The following is a 21695-nucleotide window of genomic DNA, read 5'->3' as shown; positions in this document are numbered from 1 at the left end:
GAACTTTAGCGGGGAAACAAAAGAAATCCCAATGGAAATGGAAACTGGTGGTGGTGACAGAATGGAGTATCAGCAAAACAGATGGCAACACTAACCTGCATGGCTACCATTGCATTAACGTTCTTCTAAAAATAAATAAATCATGAGTGCTCTTTGGACGAATAAATTGTACCTAAAAGCAATTATGATCAGATTGAGATATGTAAATTAATTATCTCATTATATGGCAGTAATGAACCATCCCTGCAAAGGAAACACAAAATAATGTATTAAAAAGATGAACCAATTGAGCAGGGGAACGGGGGACACCGAAGACCCTTTTCACCTGGGGCACCATTTGATTGATGGCTGGCTCTGGCTGCATTAGCCTTACCCAACCTGGTATCCACCAGATGTTTGAACTTCAACTCCCATTAGCCCCAGCCAAAATAGCCAAGGTTATCAGGACTCCTGGGAGTTGTAGTTCAGAACATCTAGAGGGCACCAGGTTGGGGAAGACTCGCACTACACCAAGGAGCCTGAAAGCCAGCAGAACACCTGGTTTCTCTTCCTAATCTTGGGAATGGGTCCAAGAGCTAAAGATGGAGAAAATAAGTTTCTGTATACTTGCTCTCCACTGATTGCCTTTGGCAATGAAGTAAACCATGGCCGGATCTACACTATTGCTTTAAAGCACTTTATAACAGTTATAAAGCGCTTTAACTGCTTTAAAGCGCTATAAAAGTGTTATAAAGCGCTTTAAAGCAATAGTGTCCGGCCCATGTTATAGTTCTGTGCCTCTGTCTCCTTAATCGTCCCATGTCATGCAGGTTCTTCACAAATTCAAGTTCCTGAGAAGTGATGAGCAAGATCTTTTCATTCTTTCCCACCTCCAAAGCCTCAACCAGATTTGCAGCGAACTCTCTCTGATGTTTTTAATGACAGGAAGGCTGTGGTTCTGAATCAGCATCTAGAATGGAAAGCGGAAGATCTCATACTTCCTTGTGAGAACAGATCTATTCCAAGTTACTTTCAGTTATGAGCTATTTGGGGAACTTCCCCTATCACTTAATGGGAAGAACCTCGGGGAATTCCCTGGAGCGCTAGTTGGCCAGGATTGACATCTGTGATCTTTGCAGTAAAATGGCCTTGCCCTAGAAATACAGCTTTCCAAATACTGATCCCCTTTTTGTCAAAATTCCCTCCCTAAAGAAATCCATCAGACTTGTTCTAATGAATTTTTTTTAGTAAACCAGAATTTATTTATACTTTGCCTTCCTTCAAGGTTTTGGAGAACTACAAACCTGCCATGTGTTTTACAAGGTTGCTGGTTTTACACCCCTCTCTTTCTGGGTTGTTTTGTCATTTGTTCTCATTCTCACTTTAATATTTTTAGTGGTTGCTCTGTTTTATTGTTCTACAACTTAAGCTGCTTTGAAAACAGAAAAGCAGGCTATAAATTAAAACTAAAATGAAATACAAATTTAGTAGCCAGCTGTGCATTACCCCTTTCTTTCCTATGGAACCTGCCTTTTAAAAATATATTTTAAAGCAGAAGGGGGCCAGTGGTGTTCCATTTGGTGCCACAAAGCATCCACAGGTGGCTATCCTTACATCTGTCTTTCCTGCCCAAACATCCATAGATTACATCCATTAACGGCACAATCCTTTTCCTAAATCCCATTGAGTTAGGAACATAGGAAGATGGATTATATAGTATGATCATTGGTCTATCTAAGCCTGGTCTCTGACTGGCACCAGCTTTCCAGGATCTCAGGCAGAGAAAATCTTTCCCAGAACTGGAGATGCCAGAAACTGAATCTAGGACCTTCTGTAGGTACCTTCTGCATGGACCACTGTGCTAGGATCCCTCCCCTGTAACTAACTTCAGCATGATTTAGTCCCTAGCAAGCATTCAGGATTGCACCCTTAAACTATTTATTTATAACTAATGAATAGAACCAGCATGGTTTCATATGGCAAAGCCTTCAAGCAAAGTTATCTAGCTGTCAGCATTGGACAAATTATGTCTGCCCCGTCTAAGTGAAGCCATGCCTGCAGGTACCCATAGGCACAGCCCCTGCTACGATATTCCTCTGAGCAGGGGGAGGGGGGTAACCCTTATTTATTTATTGCATTTTTATACCGCCCAATATCCGAAGCTCCCTGGGTGGTTCACCCTTGGCTTCAAACTGTACAGAGTGCAGTGCTATGCGCTGGATTGGAAGTCGGCTCCTAGTGGTAGAAGATGTTACTGCTGGCTTTAATCACATGGACACATTGAAATTAATTAAAATTAATTAAAGCATTTTAAAAACAAAATAACCCCAAGCCCCCCGCCCCCAGTATGCATGCCTAGTTTCAGATGTCTAGGTTTTACAGTCTTGGTGCTATGGCATGAACAGATAGATACACGCACCCTCTTTTTTTTATTATTATAGATGTTGTAAAGCTGCTCAGTAACAAATTCTCTGGGTGGATTCAAAAAAAGTAAAAGAATAAAATAAAAATGCAATGCAACACCACCACCCTCCACACACAAATAGAACAGGAATATTACTATTCACATTACCTCCCCTCTGCGCTCTCCACTCCACAATGAAGGGCACTTCACAATGGGCAGTGCTGCTGACTCCATGCTTCGAGGGCAGTGAGTGACACAAAACAAACTCAAAGGGAGTTGCTTGTTTCAACAGGGTCTCAAGACTGGGTGATCAAATAGAAACCAAAGCATTAAACCTCAAAATCAACATTCAGCAACCAACACTTTTCGGAAAGGGCTTACTGACACTGCCTCTATTGTTGCCTCATCAAGCAGTTAAATGGGCCACTGGCCCTACCCTAGCAACGCCATCTGTGAGCGGCATCAATCTGTGACACTTCCTAAGAGGCTGAAGTTGTGGTGAGCCCACTTGTTCTAAATGAGGTTCAAATAGACTTCTGGGAGAGTTGCCGCATTTTCCTGACAAAGCCTCTGTGTGTTTGATAGTGTTTTGCTAAGCACACATCCAACTGCTCCAGCTTTCTCTCTACCATGCCGATGTGGCAGACAGATATTTTATTGTTGGTTTGCTTAGTAACTCTATATTCTTGCATAAGGTTCTGTGGAACATGGGAGATCAGCGACATACCACTGTGTATATGGGCTACCAGAGAAGCTGGATGGATGGACGGATATATTCAATCCATAATGGTGTGTACAGTGACACAAACATGTATTGACTTGGGTCTTGAGATAAGTTAACTTAGGGTACAATCCTATGCCTGTTTAGACCGAAAAAACTCCTACAACTCCCAGCATTTCTATGCATAGGATTTTGCCCTTAGATAAGTTTACAGAAGGAACATTTCCACTCCCTTTCTCCTCCCAGCAGCCCCTGGCACCCCATAACACATGGTTCAGGAGTTGTCATCCCCCATAGGCTTTTCATGGGTAACTACAGGGTTAGCTTATTTTAGGATCCAAGGTATGGTGTCCATTCTGAGTAGTGGGGGGGGGGTTTAACTCTCAAAAAGTATTGAATTATCTTGCATATTGTACATAACAGTTATACGCTTTAAGAGTATTGTTTGACTTTACATTTTTGTGTATCTTATCATGTGTATTGTACTTCTAAAAATGTTGCATTTTTATGTGTGTGTTCCTCTCTTGTGTTCCGATGCCACAATTTAAGCAGGGCATCTGGCTGTGATCTGTAATAGCTTTCGTATGTCCCCCAAGACATCTTTGTCTTTGTTTTGTTCTGTCAGCAACTCTTCATCTTGCATTGAAGGCTGCTTCACAAGTTCCCCTAACTATTGGTGATAGTTATCTACACTGCAGCAGTTGATGCTGCAGCCTTTGGATAGAGTTTCCATCTGAAAAAATGGTGGCTAACCTACCTTGTAGGTAGACAAGCATACAGTGCCCTTTTCCGTGGCATCCCAGTCGAACGCTAGTGTGTAGGATCGCAATCTAGCTTTGTGGCAGATCATTCACACAACCTATTCATCACAAGCAACCAACAACAATACATTTATTGCTCAATCCACAGATCATTGCAACACATACAAACTTGACATTTTACTATACTACATTTGGTTAAAATTACATAGAGTTAAAGTTACAGAGCTATCAAATAAATAACATACATTACTGAAATGATGGTAAAATGGGAGCACAGCAGACATACAGAAACCTTTAATTACTTCTCAATGACATTTCATTTATATCTCTGAATCTTTATAACAACTCACACAAATAGTATCTAAAAACTTTGCTGTACATCTATTAGTTTTTGCTGCAAATACTGCAACCCTTTGTATCACATATGGGTTGGTTGAATGTAAAAAATAAATCAGTTTTTCCTTAACACCCCTGAATTTCACTTTCTTAATAAAAAAAAAAGGTGGCTCCAAATAACTTTTTCTTATATCTGTATACAAGGGACAGTCAAATACGTAATGCACTATCTAGCTTTGTGGCAGATAATTCACACAACCTATTCATCACAAGAAACCTTGAAGCAGTCTTGTCCCAAGCACAAGCCACGTGTGAGTGGATCTTTGCTTCTTTATCCTCAGAATAGGCTGCATGTCAATATGACACAAGTTATTACAGAAACCGTTGTTTGAAAGGTTGCCTTTCCTGTACAGGGCAAGAAACCCAGGTCAGCCATTGGGCACAGGCCTGTGACTAACACAGGGCATGTTGGGTGACACTACAACACTTCCTGCTGCCAAGCTGCAATTGAGGGGGGAATCCAAGAACAGCCTGTTAACATTTGGGATGCTACAGAGGGATGGAGAGGGATGGGTACAATAGCTTGGTCTGACCCCCCAAAATACAGTGATTTAGGACCATACTATGTGCTGCTGCTGCTGCCCCTTGAGTGCACCTTCACCTCCTACTCCCTTAGTTACGGTTTGGTGACAGTGGCTTGTCAGTGATCCTCACACATACTTGGCATATAGCTTTAGCCCAATGTTGGAACAGTAGGATGGCGGCCATTCAGAACTTTTACATGCTATTCAGTTGAGTAGCTCTGTGCATGAATGGAGAGGCATGGCAGGCTGCTGGGTGGCCAATTGGAAGGTGCGCAGAGTCCTCATTTGCCATGGCTTGCACTGCCTGGCACACTTATGGTATGGTGTGGTGTGGAAGCTTACACCTATACTCTGCCCCTGAGACTGGATGAGACCCTTCACTGACAGCTGCAGGACTTTCTTGCCTTTGCTGTCTTACTGCACCCAGAGCCTTTGCCTTTAGCCCTGTGCACACACCATGGGCAGGAGGTTCAGGGGAGGATCACGCCCACTGCTGTTTAGCTATTCCTCAGTTGCACATTCTGGAAGTGCCTGAGACATTGCTGTCTGGCTGTGTCACCTCAGGAGCAACTATTTTACTGCAGGATTAGGGGATCACTGTGTAACATCCTGTGTGCCTATAGCTCAGCCAAGGAACCAAAGGCGCCATCCATCCGTATCCCCGCTTTTCTTAAAATTCACTAATCAAATTTGACCCAAGTATTCTTTTGATGCATGTTCATATTTTGACTCTCTAGTGTATTTATTCATTTAAAACATTTGTATCCCGCCCTATATCACTAGGATCTCAGGGCGGCGTACGATGTACAGTGAGTAGACCAGCCTTCTGCAACCTAATGCCCTCTACGTGTTTTTGAATACAATTCCCATCATCCTCAACCCTATCATGTTATCTGGGTGGTGATGGGAATTGTAGTCATAGCCCAACACATATAGAGGGAGCACCAAGCTGGAGTAACTTGGAGTAGACTGTTTGATTTGGGCCCAGGAGATCTGGGTTCAGTTCCACATTCAGCTGTGAAGCTTGGACTAGCCACTAACTCTACCAAGCTGCTAACTCAGAATGTGCATGGCTTCTCCTTACTCAAATGTTACAGAGAAATAAGAGCCCCAAATCTCACCATGACCACTCCCACATCTTCATGTAGATGTTGAACAGTACTGGGGACAAAATGGTGCCCTGTGGCATCTCCCAGTTCAACTGCTAGGGGGCGAGCCACAACCACCCAATGTTATTCTCTGGAACCGGCCCTCAACTCTCATGGAGACAGTCCAGGAGGATACTGTGATCAATGGTATCAAAATCCACTGAGAGATCAAGAAGAAGTAGTAACAGGGTGGCACTTCCCCCATCCCTCTCTCGAAGGTCATCATCCTTCAGGGTGATCAGTGCCAATTCTGTCCCAAACTCAGTCCTGAATTATTCAAACTGGAATGAATCAGGGTAATCAGTTTTGTCCAAAAATGCCTGAAGCTGGATCGCCATCACCCTCTCGAGCACCCTGCTCAAAAATGGGGTATACAGGATAGTATAAATCTCTGGATCCAGAGAGGCGTGGTCACATCACTGCCTCCTTCAAGCCTGTGGGGACCACTCCATCACCACTCTCTATTCTGGCCAATCCATCGCTGCTATCTCAAAGAAGCCATGATGGGCAAACATCAATAGAGCATGTGGTGCCCAGGCTTCAAAAAATTGAAACTGACTCTACAAAACAAGACAAGGCAATGCATTGGACATCTCAACAGACACTGCATCAACAGTGGCATTTTCTTTTCTTTTTTCCCTTTTTATTGATTTTTTTTAACAAATAAAACATCAGTAAACAACAAGACAACTTGGGAATGCATTGACTATCATCTGTCATCAGTATCAACTGTTACCTAGAGGAACTTTTCTGCTGCTCCCAGCCTGTGGAATGGCCTACCGGAGGAGACTCATCAACTTAACAGTCTACTAGCATTCAAGAAAGCTATAAAGACTGATCTCTTCTGGCAGACCTATCCAGTGGAATTTTAAGATGTTTTTATAATGTTTTAGGATGTTTTTAAGATGTTTTTACAATGTATATTATGTTTGAATTCAGTTTATGTATTTTATCGTTTATTGTATTGCCTCACTCTATTCATCACTCTATACAATACAGAGATTGCCTCACTCTATTCATCAATTGTGGCATTCAAGTCAGCATGAAGGTGGGTTTTTTGGTCCTTCAAAGTGTTTTGCAAACTCTTCACAGCAAGCCTCCAAGGGCTCCAGTATTGGGTACACTGGGGTAGATGAAAGCATTTGTCCTACCTTCCTCCTGCAAGAAGGCTTGCAAAAACAAGTGACATTGTTGCTGCCAGATGCTTGTAATTACTCAGTTGAATTAGTGACAGCCCATGGCTCAAAAAATGCGCCATTTAAGCAAATATGAACCCAAAGAACCTTTTGCTCTATTCCTTTCTGTGGAGACACAGGATTGTAAAAATAACTCATTAGAAATAAATCAAAGATAACAGAGATATTTGGTGAGTTCACAAACATTAAGCCAGTGGTTCCCAACCTTCCTAATGCCGTGACCCTTTAATACAGTTCCTCATGTTGTGGTGACCCCCAACCATAAAATTATTTTCGTTGCTACTTCATAACTGTAATTTTGCTACTGTTATGAATCGTAATGTAAATATCTGATATGCAGGATGTATTTTCATTGTTACAAATTGAACATAATTAAAGCATAGTGATTAATCACAAAAACAATATGTAATTATATATTGTGAAATATTTATTTCTAATTACAAACAAATGAAATATGTGTTTTCTGATGGTCTTAGGTGACCCCTGTGAAAGGGTCATTCGACCCCCCAAAGGGGTCGCGACCCACAGGTTGAGAACCGCTGCATTAAGCAATGTGAGAAATCCACCCCAGCAGCTTCTAAACAGTAATGGCATTAGGGCCATTGAGTCAAAAACTGTGACAAAGAGCCCTCCCTGGACTTCAAAACTCAGTTTAGTTCAATGACTATTTGTAGTCTAGACAAGTTACCAAGTTGCAAGAAGAAGTCAGCATTCTTCTTAGAGTCCTTCGGGGAACAGGATGGGTATAACCCACCTACATTGGAGGCAGACGCCCATTCTGGGTTCTGATCAGTCTTATTGTTCAACACTGACCATCCCTGGCCAGCTGAGTTACCTTCTCTGGATTGATGTCACGGAATGAGAAACATAGAGAAATTGCATGCTTGCAAAATATATGAGGTTCTTCCTTAGGCAAAAGTGCTCAGAGCAAAGTTCCATCTAACAGTGACCCTTAGCACTGTTGTTGTTGGCTAATGGTCTGGTGCAGGGGACAGATCTTCAAGCTGCACCCACTGCAGTGCAAACTAGAGACTACTAAACTTGCCACTCATTCGTCACCCCCCTCCACAACTGCCTTTCTCCCCATTATTCCAAATTTATGTTTACCTCACAAACATGGGTCTGGAATTCTACACTGGAGTGGGATTAGGTAGGGAAGTTTCAAGGTGAAAGTAGCAGGTAGGGGAAGGGTGAAACATTCTCCTTACCCCCTTCTCTACTTCAAAGCAATGGAGTAGGCCCTGTTGGGCTGATGACAGACACAATTAGTGGTGTATACTTTGAAGTGCAGGAGCTCATCATGACACCAAAGAGCAGCAGTACATAGCATAATGCCCAATTTATTAAGATCAGCATGACTTTAGTCCTGTGCATAGTTTACTTGAGGGTAGAAGCATTTCTACACAAGGCTAAAATTCCGCATCCTTACTGGGGCTTCCGCTTCCGGATGCCTTTCGGAATTGAGATCAGCTTGTCATGTGGCTTTCTTTCTGGGCAAGTTCTATATGTTTCATTATATAGCCACTAGATGGTGCTGAGATATAGCGGAATTGCTCATTTTCATGAGGCTTCTGTGGCAGGATATCACAGGATAGAGATAAAAGACTAAACTTTCTTCATTATGAAAAAAAAATGCAATAATGGTTACAAAGAGCAGAAGATGCCCTGAAGGATGATGACATCATCTAAAGGACCCACAAACTACCATGAGTGAGCAAATCACAAGTGCACAAGAAAAACCTCATGTAGAAATATCCTACGTTCCATTGAACTCCGGGGTATTTACTTCTGACTGCATTGGTTCAACCTGTAAAACAAACTTGGCCTGTTTGCATGTCACACTAAGCCACTATGGGTTATCATGTTGTGTGAACATGGTGAGGATAGGTTGTTAGCATGATTATTTATTTATTTATTACATTTATATACCGCTCCATAGCCGAAGCTCTCTGGGCGGTTTACAAAAGTGAATAACAAACCATCTAGAACCCATGGGCTCTTTTAGGGTTGTGGGTATTTTGTTAACCACACCAACAACCCACTCTTGCTGAGTTCTCATGACACAACAAGGCATGGCCAGGGCCTGAATAAACTATGACAATCCATGTCAATTGTGTGAATCTGGTCACTGAGCTTAAAGAAAGGATAACTGCCCAGCTGAAATGCAACATTAGATTTTAATCAGAAACGAGAACAAAGTTGCAAAGAAGGGCTACCGTTTAAACTAAAGTAAGAACTTCATCAAAGGGAATGAAAGAAAGAACCAGCCTCTAATTATGTCCCTCTTTCTCTGACTTCCTGTATGCTAATCTGTCACAAACAATAGTAAAATTTGAAAGCCTTGTTATCACCTCATTCCCTTGCCAGAAAAGGGGGAGTCCATCACTTACTCTGGTGTTCCGGCAGATGAAATCATCACTCCTGCTCAGAAAAATGTCCTAGAGCTGCCCTCCCCTGTATTCCCCCTCTACTACACCACTACACATGACCACAATGTACTGCTGTACTTTGGCCATTCATCACCATGCTGTCCAGCTCAGACTTTCCTTGACAATGGATAGAGTTGGGATATTACTCACTGATTAGCTGAAAGCCTCCTGAAGGACTTTGGACTGCTTCCAGGGCTGGCCGGCCCTAGTATTATGCAGAGTGAGGTGACCGTTTTGGGCTGATTTTCTGTGTCATAAAAGAGCAACATATTGTTAGTCAATTTATTATTGTTTGCATGTTTTCTGTCAGGGGAGGCAAGAGGTGCTTGAGAGATATTTTTTTTACCTCAGCTGCAAAAAGAACTTAGCTGGCCCTTGAATGTTAGGAGTCTTGAGTAAGGGAGAGAGGCATTTACTCTTTTAGCTCACACAGCAAAATGTCCTGGATGAATCCTAATTGCTTCACAGTGGTCTCATAAACAAAGAGTAGAGGAAGCCACTCTTTATATATGAAATATTGATCTTGTTCACCTTTGCCACAGAGTTTGTATCTAATTTTAGTTCTATGTAGAGTATTTCAATGGGTGTACTCTAAGTAGGACTAACACTATATATGTGGATTTGTGGGCTTGAATGTTTTGTTGACTGGGAACAGCTACTATGTCTCTCAAATTACATGTTATGTTATACATGCTTTTTAAAACAATATCTTCAGGGATAAGCAGCACCGGGAGGAGTGATTTTCAACAGGAAACTGGTACAACAAGGCCCAATCTGAATCAAGAGCATGGCGCCGGGTCTGGTTCCACATGTCAGTTTTTGCTTCAGTAGAAAACTGATGCATAGTTTGGTTTGCCTCAGACACTGGTGTACTTTAACCACAGCAGCCAACTGGACAAGCCAGGACTTGACTTTAAAGCATGTGCCACTCAGATATTTCTATGTATTTCCTACAGAGGGCACCATTTTCCTGTGTGATTTTTACAGGGCTAAAATGAAATTTTGCATACATTTTGAGTAAAACAAAATAAGGAGAATAAACAAGGAGAAAGAACACTGTAAATTAGAGGTTTGCAATTAGTCCTAGACAGGATTGCACTCCATAAAAATGACCAAGCACTCCAGGACTCAGCACTAAGCGTCAGAACACAGGGGGAAATCACATTTGCTTACAGCTGCTTCTCCGCCCATGTGTTTGTGCAGTGGGAATTATTGGGCAGTGAAAAGCATCTCACTTGATCCCCCTTCACTCACGGTTTGACTTGTATACCAGGTCAATGTAACACAGTCTCCAGATGAAATCATCACATCTCTCCTTCTATCTCAAGATTATAATCGTGCAAGTACTACTACTTAAAAATCAGGTCAGCTCTAGCTCTCCCTTCCCCCCACCCCTGCTTTTTGTAACATCCTGCTTGATGAAGACATCTGGAGATCTTGAAAGCGTGCACATTTTTTAGCCTAATAAAGATATTACACTAATATCGATTTTCGAATATCAAAATCTGCATTTGAAACTTGATTTCTGAATTGTTTGAGCCCTAAGTTCACTCACTTAAGATTTCTATTTCAAAAATCAAATGAAATTTAGATGTTGTGACTTCTGGATTTATGAACATTTGACACTGTACAGATTGAAAGCTGAGAATTTCAACCACAAACTCATTCAGCTTTGTTCCTGAGGAACTATACCTGGGAGGATGCTGGCCACTTCCTCTTACGTTGCACACTGAAATAACAACACTGCTTGGGCATTGACCCAATAGGCTTAGTCACTTATTATTATTATTATTTAAAAAAATTCCCCAACAATTCTCTAATCTTTTAGGCTGCTCCAACTTTATACACCCCATGGAAAAACAAACACGAGCAGGTCTCTTTAAGACTTCAAGTTTAAGTTATTCATAGTTTAGTCGGCCCGCACGCTTCCCTCACCCCCACTTTAAAAAAATAATAATAACTTCAGCATGAAAAGTGAGAAATCATTCCAGCCGCGCATCGGAATGTATCTTTAAGGTGAGAAAGGAGGCGAGGAAGAAACTCTGACTCAGCGACCCTACTCTGTCGCTGGTCACCGGGCTGGAGTCCTGCTTGTTTTCTGATTGGTTGCAGGGAATCCCGCCTCCGCTTTTCATTGGCTTGCTACGTCATCTATTAAGCCTACCCCCTCCCTTTTGCCCGAATTTTTCGCCTGCGGGGGAGAAGGAGCGCGTGAGCCAGCCAGATAGCGGGCGCCGTGAGCAGAAGCCGCTTGGGATTATTTTGCTGCAAGAGCTTGGTGCTGCATTGAGCCACACTACACGACGCCATGAGGGAGAGGAGAACTCCTCAGCCAGTGGTGGCCCGATGCAAGCTAGTTCTGGTGGGGGATGTCCATTGTGGGAAGACTGCCATGTTGCAAGTGTTGGCCAAGGACTGCTACCCGGAGGTAAGCCGGACTCAATCGGGGTCAGCGCGTCGCTTCGATGGCGGGAGGGAGCTGGATTGCTGCGGCCTCTTTTGCGTCCCCTGCGTTGGCTTGGCTCTCTCGACATTGCATTCTCGCGTGTATCCCATAATATGCATGCTCCTCGTCTTCCTTTCACGGTGAACTTGTCTCCTACAGTGTGTTTAGATCAGCCTTCCCCCAAACCTGGCGCCCTCCAGGTGTGTTCGACTGCAAGCCCTATCTTATCGTTTACAGCCAGTATGAGTGGGGGTGATGGGAATTGCAGTCCAACACACCGAGGGGGAAGGCTGGAGCCCTCTAGATGTATTCGACTGCAAGCCCTATCTATCGTTTACAGCCAGTATGAGTGAGGGCGATGGGAATTGCAGTCCAACATATCTGTTGTGGGAGGCTGCTCCAGGCAGCGCTCAGGCGAAGACCTACTTGGCTTTAACCATGTCAGGGCATCACGTGCCTCCATGCCATTCTTTAGCGCTCCCATGTTCCCCAGTGCGCCCAAACCTTCGCAGTTTCTGTCTCGTGCCCAGATGCTTTATCGCCCTTGATCCTCGATCTGTAGGGCTTTGCATGGCTGGGCTGGCCATTTTTAAGAGGTTTATGTGGATTGCTGTGGTTTTATCCAGCCTTTCCTAGCTCTCTAGATCTGCTGGACTTCAGCTCCCATGATCCCAGCCAGCATGGCTCATTGGTAGCTCTGGATGGGGATTATGGAGCTTGTAGTCCCAACACATCTGGAGAACACTAGGCTGGGGAAGGATAGTGTCACCTATTGTTCTGCATGATGAAATCTTCTGTCCCCACCGCCTGCCCCTATGGAATTGGCTTGATGTGCAGAACTGTGCACTAAGCTGTTTCTGTTAGCCAGCTTCTGATGATAGTCCCAGGTTGTGTACTGACTTTCATCAGATGCTACCCCCTCACCATCATCTTTATTTGGGAGTAGTGGGTGTCCCCCGCCTCCTTTGATGCTGATAAGAACATAAGAGCCATGATGGATCAGGCCAAGGGTCCATATAGTCCATCACTATGTTCACACAGTGGCCAGATGCCCCCCTGGCAGACTGTGCTTGATAGCTCCACCAACCCCCTGCGCCCTCCACTTACGAAAGTTCTACCTGATGACTCTTCTGCATCTTCTCTCCGTTCCAGACTTATGTGCCCACAGTTTTCGAGAACTACACAGCGTGCCTGGAGACAGAGGAGCAACGGGTGGAGCTCAGTCTATGGGACACCTCTGGTGAGCCATCTCTCTACCCTTCTGGACTTGGCCCCTGTGAAGGACCAGCCTACACCCACCCACTGTGCTGCAGTGAAGCAGACTGTGTAGAGGAGTAACTTGTAGAACCTACTAGCTAGCTGAGTGGCAATGCATAGATGTTATGAGCCCATGGAGATGATGAAAGGAGGATTTCTTAATGGCTCGGTGTGTGTGGTGAGGGGAAGACATCTTGATAGCCTTGTCTGTTTCCACTGTGGAGGTGTGGAGGGAGAAGACCTCTTGATCTATCTTAGGTTTGGTGTATGGGAGAATATAATGCAGGTGGGTGTGAATTAAATCCCTTTCCACCCACCTAGATCTAGCAAGGAGCAGGAGAAGATCTGGCTAGCCAGGACCAATAGTTTGGAGGCAAGTGGGTTTTGGTTTGGAGGAGCGTAGGTCGTGGGGAGAAGGATGTGTTTTGTGCTGTGGTGCAGTCCTGAGCTGGAGGGGGGAGAAAGGGGGACATCTAGCATTAGTATGCAGAACCGATGGCTCCTCCAAGGGAGCAGTTGGGAGAGGTGGGCTGGATACATGAACGGAGTGCGGAAGGCAGAGATTTTTGAGCCATCAGAATTGGCATCCTGCCCCCCCCCCACCGGTTCCTTGGGGCAGCTGCCCTAAAAGGCGACTCTGGGGTTTAAGAACAGAACACCTGTGCCATTCCAGATGGGAAAGCTGTTTCTTCCTCAGCCCCAGTTAGAGTGAGAGCCTCTAGTCCCCAAGGGCTGAAGTAAAAAAAAAAATGCAGCATTTTTCTTCTCTTCTTCCCCCTCCCTTTGCAATTCCCTCACACCCCTGTTTCTTCCCACATTTCCAGTCAAGCCTCTGGGGCCGAACGCATGCCTTCCCCTGCTCGGTTTTGATTCCATTCCTTCATTTCTCTTCTGGAATGTGGAGGGGGAGTGGGGGCTTGCCCATTGTGTGCACGTGGGGGGAGGAGAGATCCTGGGTCTGGGGGCTCAGTGGGCTGTGGTAGAGAAATCAGGAGGGGGAAATGGCCCGTCACAATAAGGGGCTCTTAAAAGTATTGTGTGCTTGGAGGGGTGCAGTGGAGTTTCCCTAGCAACTGGGGAAGGGGCGGCAGCCGCTCCTGTTGCTGCCACATCCCCTCTTTTGAAGGGGGCTGGAGGTAGGGGTCCTGGCTACTTCGATCCCCCTTGTTGCCATGGAGATTGTGCTGGTACAGGGAGCCAGGGGCTGCTTGCTATTCTAGGCACGCAGTGTCTGGGCTGCAGAAGCATTTTGGATGCTGCTGTTTCTGATGCGGGGGGGGGAGGCTTTGTGATCCTATTCCTCTTCTTCCACCCCCATGCATCTATGCACCATCGCTCCCCCTCCTCTTGCATGCATAACATCCCTTGCACATAGGCAACCCATTTTTCTCTTCTGCTTGCCGGTGAGAGAAATGTTGCTAAGCAACCCCCATTCCTCCCCGTATGTTGCATTTCCCTCCCCCCCCCTCTCCAAAAATCGCTGAAATGTGGGGATCCCTACACAAACGCTTCCTTTTCTCCACATTGCTTGTATGGGGTGAGGGTGTGGAAATGGCCTTGGTTATATAAACCAGAATGAAGCTATTTCCCGGGCAGACTGAATATTAAAATAGAAGAGGGTGAGTAGGCAGAGCCCTGAAGAATGCCATGGTGACAGGGGCAGCTTTGGGGGAAACCATCAAAGGATTTTACCTTCACTATCCTTTGGGAGTGTACAGAACCAAGCACATGCGTGCAGACAAAAGCCTGCGGTGGGCCTAATTAATCCTAAAGCAGGGCAGCTTTATCTTAGGCTGTGAAAGCTGGATGCTTCCTACTTCCTTTGATCTTTGGTGAACGGGGGGGGGGGGTCTCTTGAGCCGCTTCACAACCTCCCCCATCTACTTCTTGCAGGCTCCCCCTACTACGACAATGTGCGCCCCCTGTGCTACAGTGACTCCGATGCCGTCCTGCTCTGCTTTGATGTCAGCCGCCCAGAGACCATGGACAGTGCGCTGAAGAAGGTGAGGCCTGTGCATTTGCCGCCTTTTCCTGCCCCCTTTGTCATAAGGCCTGAACTTTTTCTGGCCAGATTCGTCAGTCCATGGCCTGACAGAGAAAGACAGGGCTGGGGCATGTGTGGCCTTCCAGCTGTTGTTGGACTGCAACTCCTATCATGCCTCACCATTAGCTATGCCAGTTAGGGATGGTGGGAGTTTGTAGTGTAAACACAGCTGGAGGGCCACACCTCAGCGCTAAAGACAAGGCTACATGAGTAAAGGGAAAACAAAGGCTCTCCTTAATAAAGGATCAGTGACCCATTATGTACATGGAAGGCGTGCCTACTTCTTATCAGATCTCCAGTTCCTGAGCATCCAGTGATTTAACTAAGACTGCAGCATCAAATGTGTAGTGCCACATAATCTTTTGGGCCAAAATAGCCAGCTTGTCTCTCATGGGGTAGTTGCTGTCCCCCCACCCTGGTCTATTTTTATCTGGTCCCTGGTGACCCTAACAAATTTTTGTTGGGGTATGTCACACAGGAGGAACGTGTCCTCAGGTTTTAAGAGTGAGATTCCACACTTCATGTTACAATTTGTTACATTCCCTCTTTGTTGTATATAAACGTACATCGCTGCTAGCAATACTGTGTCTGTGTGTGTGTGGTGGGGGAATTATCAACTTTATTTTGGTGCTTGACCAAGAGGTCTGTTTGTGCTGCAAAACACTATTTGTTTCTCCTCTCACCTCTGACCCCCAGAAGAGTAGCCTCCAAGACTGCCTTAGTGAATTGTGGAATAATAGTTTTGGAGGACATAAAATCCAGCCGTGCCCCAGGAATTGTACTGAAAGCATCTGAAACACAAGACGAATGCTTTGTCTCATCTTCTGTTTCCACCGGAGCTGAAAGTGAATTGCACAATCATCTAGTTACTACTCCCTCACAGAGAGCTACCTAAACAAATGCACGTCCTGCCTACTATTAAAGGCTTCCAGTGATTATTATGGCACCTAATATTTCTAGGAGCTATCCAAACTATAGAAATGGACACTGCTTGTCTTACCCCGCTTCCTTTCCAAATCTCCAATCAATCCTCCATTGATAAAAGATTCGGCAGCATCAACCTGATTGATTATGTTGATATTGATAAAATAATACAAATCAATAATCAGAAAGTTCCATTGCACAACATTGGGCATTGTCCAATAAATGCTTCCTAGTTTGAGCCTTGTATTTAGAAAAGTCTGTTTTCATAGTCCATGCAGGACTTGAGCATCCCTGTCATTCTAAATTGATGTGGAAACTTTTTTAAGCTAGCATCCCCTGGAGTGCTTCTGCGCTGAAATGGCAATGTAAACAGCCCTGTAGAAGTCACATTAATTGTGAGCCCAGGGAAAGAAACCCATGGCTAAAGCTGAATGGATTCTTTGGTGTAGGATGGGACAAACATTTCAAAAAGCAAGAACCAGATGCACAAATCTCGAGAAGACCATTGCCGAAGGGGTATGCGATGGCTTCTCAGCCTTCATTCTGGGAAACCCGAATGAATCACTTGGAGGTACACAGGGTGATAGCTAGTGCTGAAGGTAGTGTCAGCTGGTCCTTTATTAGTAGCTGCAGGTCAACTTTTCATAACCAGAGCCCTCTGCCTATCAGGTTCAGGAGAAGACTGGATCCAACCCAACGACTTTGGGTTGGATCCAGATTTTTACTGGATCAAGTGCACTGGTGGAAATGGACTTCCCTGTCCCCTTCTTCCCAATGCAGTCCTTCCAACTTGCTGAAAATGCTACGCAGAAAGTCAAGGGACCTGGGGTGAGCTGTGTGTATAGGGAGGATCCCCCAAATCAGGTGGAGGGACCTTCTGTAAACAGAGCCCTTTTTCTTGTAGAATGTCCCTTCCTTTTGCGGAAGGCAGACCCTAGATCAAGCTCTTTAAGTCTCATTAAATATGTCTGCTCTAAGGTATGGCTAAGCAAATAACACTAAGCCAAATTACCTGTGAAGATATTATCCTCCTAGTAGCAATTGAAATCTGCCTCTAGGCCATGATTGGTCCTTGTGTTCCAACATATGAGAAGACCTCCCCATTCTTATTTTTGCAAAAGAATCCTTCTTGTCATCTGTTAACTAGGCTCAGGATTAGAGTTGTTAAGGGTAAAGAGGCTATAGAGGTTTCTTGGCTAAGCAATACTAGGAAATAGAAACCAAATGCACAGTTACAAGATGGGGGATACTTGGCTCAGCAATACTATAAACGAGAAGGATCTTGGAATTGTTGTAGATCACAAGCTGAATATGAGCCAACAGTGTGATGTGGCTGCAAAAAAAGCAAACACTATTTTGGGATGCATTAATAGAAGTAAAGCTTCCAAATCGCGTACTGGTTGCCCTCTATTTGGCCCTGGTTAGGCCACATCTTGAGTATTGCGTCCAGTTCTGGGCACCACACTTCAAGAAGGATGCAGACAAGCTGGAACGTGTTCAGAGGAGGGCAACTAGGATGATCAGGGGTCTGGAAACAAAGCCCTATGAAGAGAGACTAAAACAGCTGGGCATGTTTAGCCTGGAGAAGAAGAGATTGAGGGGAGACATGATAGCACTCTTCAAATACTTAAAAGGTTGTCACACAGAGGAGGGCCAGGATCTCTTCTCTATCCTCCCAGAGTGCAGGACACGGAATAATGGGCTCAAGTTACAGGAAGCCAGATTCCAGCTGGACATCAGGAAAAACTTCCTGACTATTAGAGCAGTACGACAATGGAACCAGTTCCCTAGGGGGGTTGTGGGCTCTCCCACACTAGAGGTGTTCAAGATGCAGCTGGCAACCATCTGTCAGGTATGCTTTAAGGTGGATTCCTGCATTGAGCAGGGGGTTGGACTTGATGGCCTTATAGGCCCCTTCCAAATCTGCTATTCTATGATTCCTGGTGCATCTAGTGTTTCTGTGGAATTGACAAGACTGAATTTTTCATATAGAACTACTAACGTATTAAAAGCAAACAACCCCCCCCCCCCACACACCTAACGTAGTGGTGGTATAAAGGATGCAGTCGTGTTGCCAAGTTTGTATTTCTTCCATTTGTGCTGCAACTTCTTAATGGAGCCTAGAAAGTCAATGGTATATAGTATGTATTATGGTGGCCTGGCAACTTCTCAACATGTGATATATGCTTGGAGGCTTGGAACATGTGGGGTTCAACTTGCCTCCATTATGTTTCCTTCTGTTGCAGTGGAAGACGGAAATCTTGGATTACTGTCCTAGCACCCGTGTATTGCTTATTGGCTGCAAGATAGACCTGCGCACTGACCTCAGCACCCTGATGGAGCTGTCCCACCAAAAGCAAGCCCCTGTCTCTTATGAACAGGTAAGCCCATCCATGGTCTGGGCCTCTAATCTGTCCTGAGATTCTTCCTCCAGGTCTGAACCCCCTTCTGATATCTCCAGTTAATCTCCTGTTTCAGGGATCCCTTGTACCTGTGATTGTGATGGCATGAACTGTTAAATCCCAAATTTCCTCTTGGAGCTCAGATTTTTAAAGGCAAAATATAATACAAACCCTCGTATATAAGTGTGCTGTTAAATCCATAAAATACTTCTTTTCAAGCTGAAATCAGCACTGTATAAAACATAAAGGTTCTCTGATTATATCCTTCCAAAACAATTCTATTGTACGACTTGCTTTCAAAGTCACAAGGTTAGAATAATACTCCGCTTGCATAATATTCCAGCTTCAACAACCTCTTTAAATCCAGTGGATTTATACCTAACAAGCGTTAGCCCCACTCCCCAAACTCTCAGCAAAGGCTCATTCCTGCTGATAAATTGGCCTTGATGAAAGACATTTTTGGATAGCTGAACTATGTTGGGAATTCTGGATTTGCTAGACTTATATGCACCCATAGAACATTGCCATCTTGTGCATTCAGGTATTGTTGGAGCTGTCCTGGGATGAGTGATGAACATGCTCCCTTTACTGGGCTATTGTGGCCAAACTGGTGCTGCAGAAATAGTGCGCATCTCACATGGGCAATTGTGCCTTAGATGTATAACAAACCCGCAGCCAGTGCATAATGCACAATTGCAGCTGAAATACAGGTCAGCTGCCACAAAGTTTCTTGTTACTTTAGTGTTCAACCAGAAGCATGAGGGAGATCCCTGGGGAAGGGGAAAGCATAGTCCAGGAATGAGATCAGAAGAATGTTTGCGGGGGTGGCAGGTTGAGCTGAAACAGTTAGGACCCATTGAGCCAGTTTGCACCATCACTGTGGGTTAAACAACTCTGCTGTGCAGAGACCATGTTAGTCTTCTTAACTGGGCTGCATCCCAACTTCTGGCCACTGCTCCCTTCTCTACGAGGTAACAGTCACGTAACCTGTTCTGAGTCGTAGGGAATGTTTAGCAGGCTCAGATGGACAGCAAGAAATCTGCCATTTCACAGAGAGTGGGTGGGGTGGAGGTCACTTGACTTGGTCTCAACTCTTGGAGGATTTAGGAGAACAGTTCATTCTCGCCATGGCAGAGCATTGGCATGGGAATGTGCCATCCAAACCCTTACTCTACATGCTTATTCCTCTGTTGCCACCAAAGGCCGTGCCATGAGGCCTGTAGTGTTTGGCTGTGCTGAAAGAGCCTTTAGTGCAGAGGCAAGCAATCTGGTGCCCTCCAGGTGTTTGGGGCTGCAAGTCCCATCAGCCCCAGCTAGTATGGTCAATGGTCAGGAGTTCTGGGAATCGTAAGCCAAAACACCTGGAGGGCGCTGGGGTGCTTATCCTTGCCCTTGATGTTTTGGTTCTCCGCTTCCTAAGGAGCACTTCCTGTCTGGAACGCTTGTCCTGTGCCGTGGTTGGACCAGTGCCAACAGGGCAGTTCTTAGATCTTCTCTCTGACCCTTTACAGGGCTGTGCTGTGGCTAAGCAGCTCGGAGCAGAAACCTACCTGGAATGTTCGGCCTTCACCTCGGAGAAGAGCGTCCACAGCATCTTCCGGACAGCTGCATCCCTTTGCCTCAGCAAGTCTGGCCCCCAGCCCCCCAAGAGCCCAGCCCGAAGCTTCCCCAAGAGACTCCTCCGCTTGCCCAGCCGATCTGAGCTCATCTCTTCCACTTTCAAGAAGGAGAAAGCAAAGAGTTGCTCTGTCATGTGAAGGGCCGCCCACTTCTGGGAGCAGGGGGTGTTGGTGTTGGTGGAACCATTGTGGACCTCCGGGCCCTCCGATTGGCCCTTCCGGGGTGGGATGTGGGGGGGAGGGAGTGCTGGTTGGTTCCTGTGGGCCAGGCCTGGAGAATCCGGAAGGGTCCGATGCCCCACTCTCCCGGGCTTGAGCAGGCCTGTCATCCCTTCCGCATCGCAATGCTTCCCTCCATGCAGCTGCAGTGCGCGCTTCCGGATGGAACGTGGGGGGTGGGAATCGGAATGTCGCTGGACTGCAAGAGTGAAGGTTGCCCTGCTGTGGAAGGCCTTTGGGGCTTGGCGTAGCAACATCATGGACAAGAGTGGCTCCCGCGGCTGTTCCACGTATTTGAAGGATTCAACAGAGTTGTCCCCTTCCGATATGCACAGTTAATACCTTCGTTTGGCCCTGATCATCTTCTCCATCTGCTGCTTGTCTCGTTGCCTGTCTGAAGCAGGCCGATTGCAGACCCCTGTCCCTTCCCCCCACCCCGACCCTATACTCCCCTCCCTCTCCTTTCTTCCGCTCCCTCCCTCTAGGACAGAGGTGTCTGGGCATCTCCTCCTTCTCCCTATGTAAGTGGGGGTGGGAAGGTGAGGAGGGAGGGCAAGAGTGACTGTTTTATAAACATTGTCTCTTTGTGCGTGCAAAGGAAAGGAAATATGAGGGGGGGGAGAATCTTAAATGTTCAGTGTTATTAAAAGAAAACTTATTTATTAATGAAAATATAATGCAGATTAACAGCCTCGTCCAAAGGGCTTTCTTATTTGTTGGTACCTCTTGGGCTTTCCCAATAGTGGAGGAAATGGGAGAGAAATTGGCTAGCACACCGCTAGTGTCCCGACGGGATTGAAGCTCTGCTCAGTTTCTGGGGGGAAATGCCTCCTGATGCACAGCATTCCTTATCTTCCAAAGTCTCATGTGCCTTCCTTCATTTCACATCAGAGCAGGAGTAGAGCACTGATGAAGACACAGCTTCAAAATGTGAGAGGTCTTCTTGAGCCAGTTTCCCAGGGTGTGCCAAGAACCCATCTATGGCTGTGGATGGGGTCATGTTAGCTGGAGGGCCATATTGCCAGATCAGCTCGTCTCAATCGATCCATACACTATCTCTGTCTCTCCTGTTAATGGCAGCTGTTGGGACAGGTTCAGTGGCTGGATATTCATGGCAAGCTCCAAATGACTATGCTCAATTATGTGTTCAAAAAATATTTTCTAAAAAACCAAGAAAGTTAAGGTAATAATGAATTTATAGCGAAGTTTTCATATTAAAGTAAAAC

General features: G+C 45.4%; 1 protein-coding gene across 1 annotated transcript; it reads left to right on the top strand.

Annotated features, from left to right (window-relative positions):
* The first annotated feature begins 11795 nt into the window (after nucleotides 1-11795).
* RND1 (Rho family GTPase 1) lies at nucleotides 11796-20499 on the top strand. The gene is made up of 5 exons (XM_063123134.1): nucleotides 11796-11986; nucleotides 13157-13244; nucleotides 15155-15264; nucleotides 18476-18610; nucleotides 20143-20499. The coding sequence occupies exons 1-5, from the start codon at nucleotides 11867-11869 to the stop codon at nucleotides 20386-20388; spliced, it is 699 nt and encodes a 232-aa protein (XP_062979204.1). The 5' UTR covers nucleotides 11796-11866; the 3' UTR covers nucleotides 20389-20499.
* Nucleotides 20500-21695: the final 1196 nt, after the last annotated feature.

This window comes from Elgaria multicarinata, chromosome 3 (genome assembly GCF_023053635.1).
Source record: "Elgaria multicarinata webbii isolate HBS135686 ecotype San Diego chromosome 3, rElgMul1.1.pri, whole genome shotgun sequence".
Lineage (NCBI taxonomy): Eukaryota > Metazoa > Chordata > Lepidosauria > Squamata > Anguidae > Elgaria > Elgaria multicarinata.
This window is presented reverse-complemented; position numbering and strand designations above follow the sequence as displayed.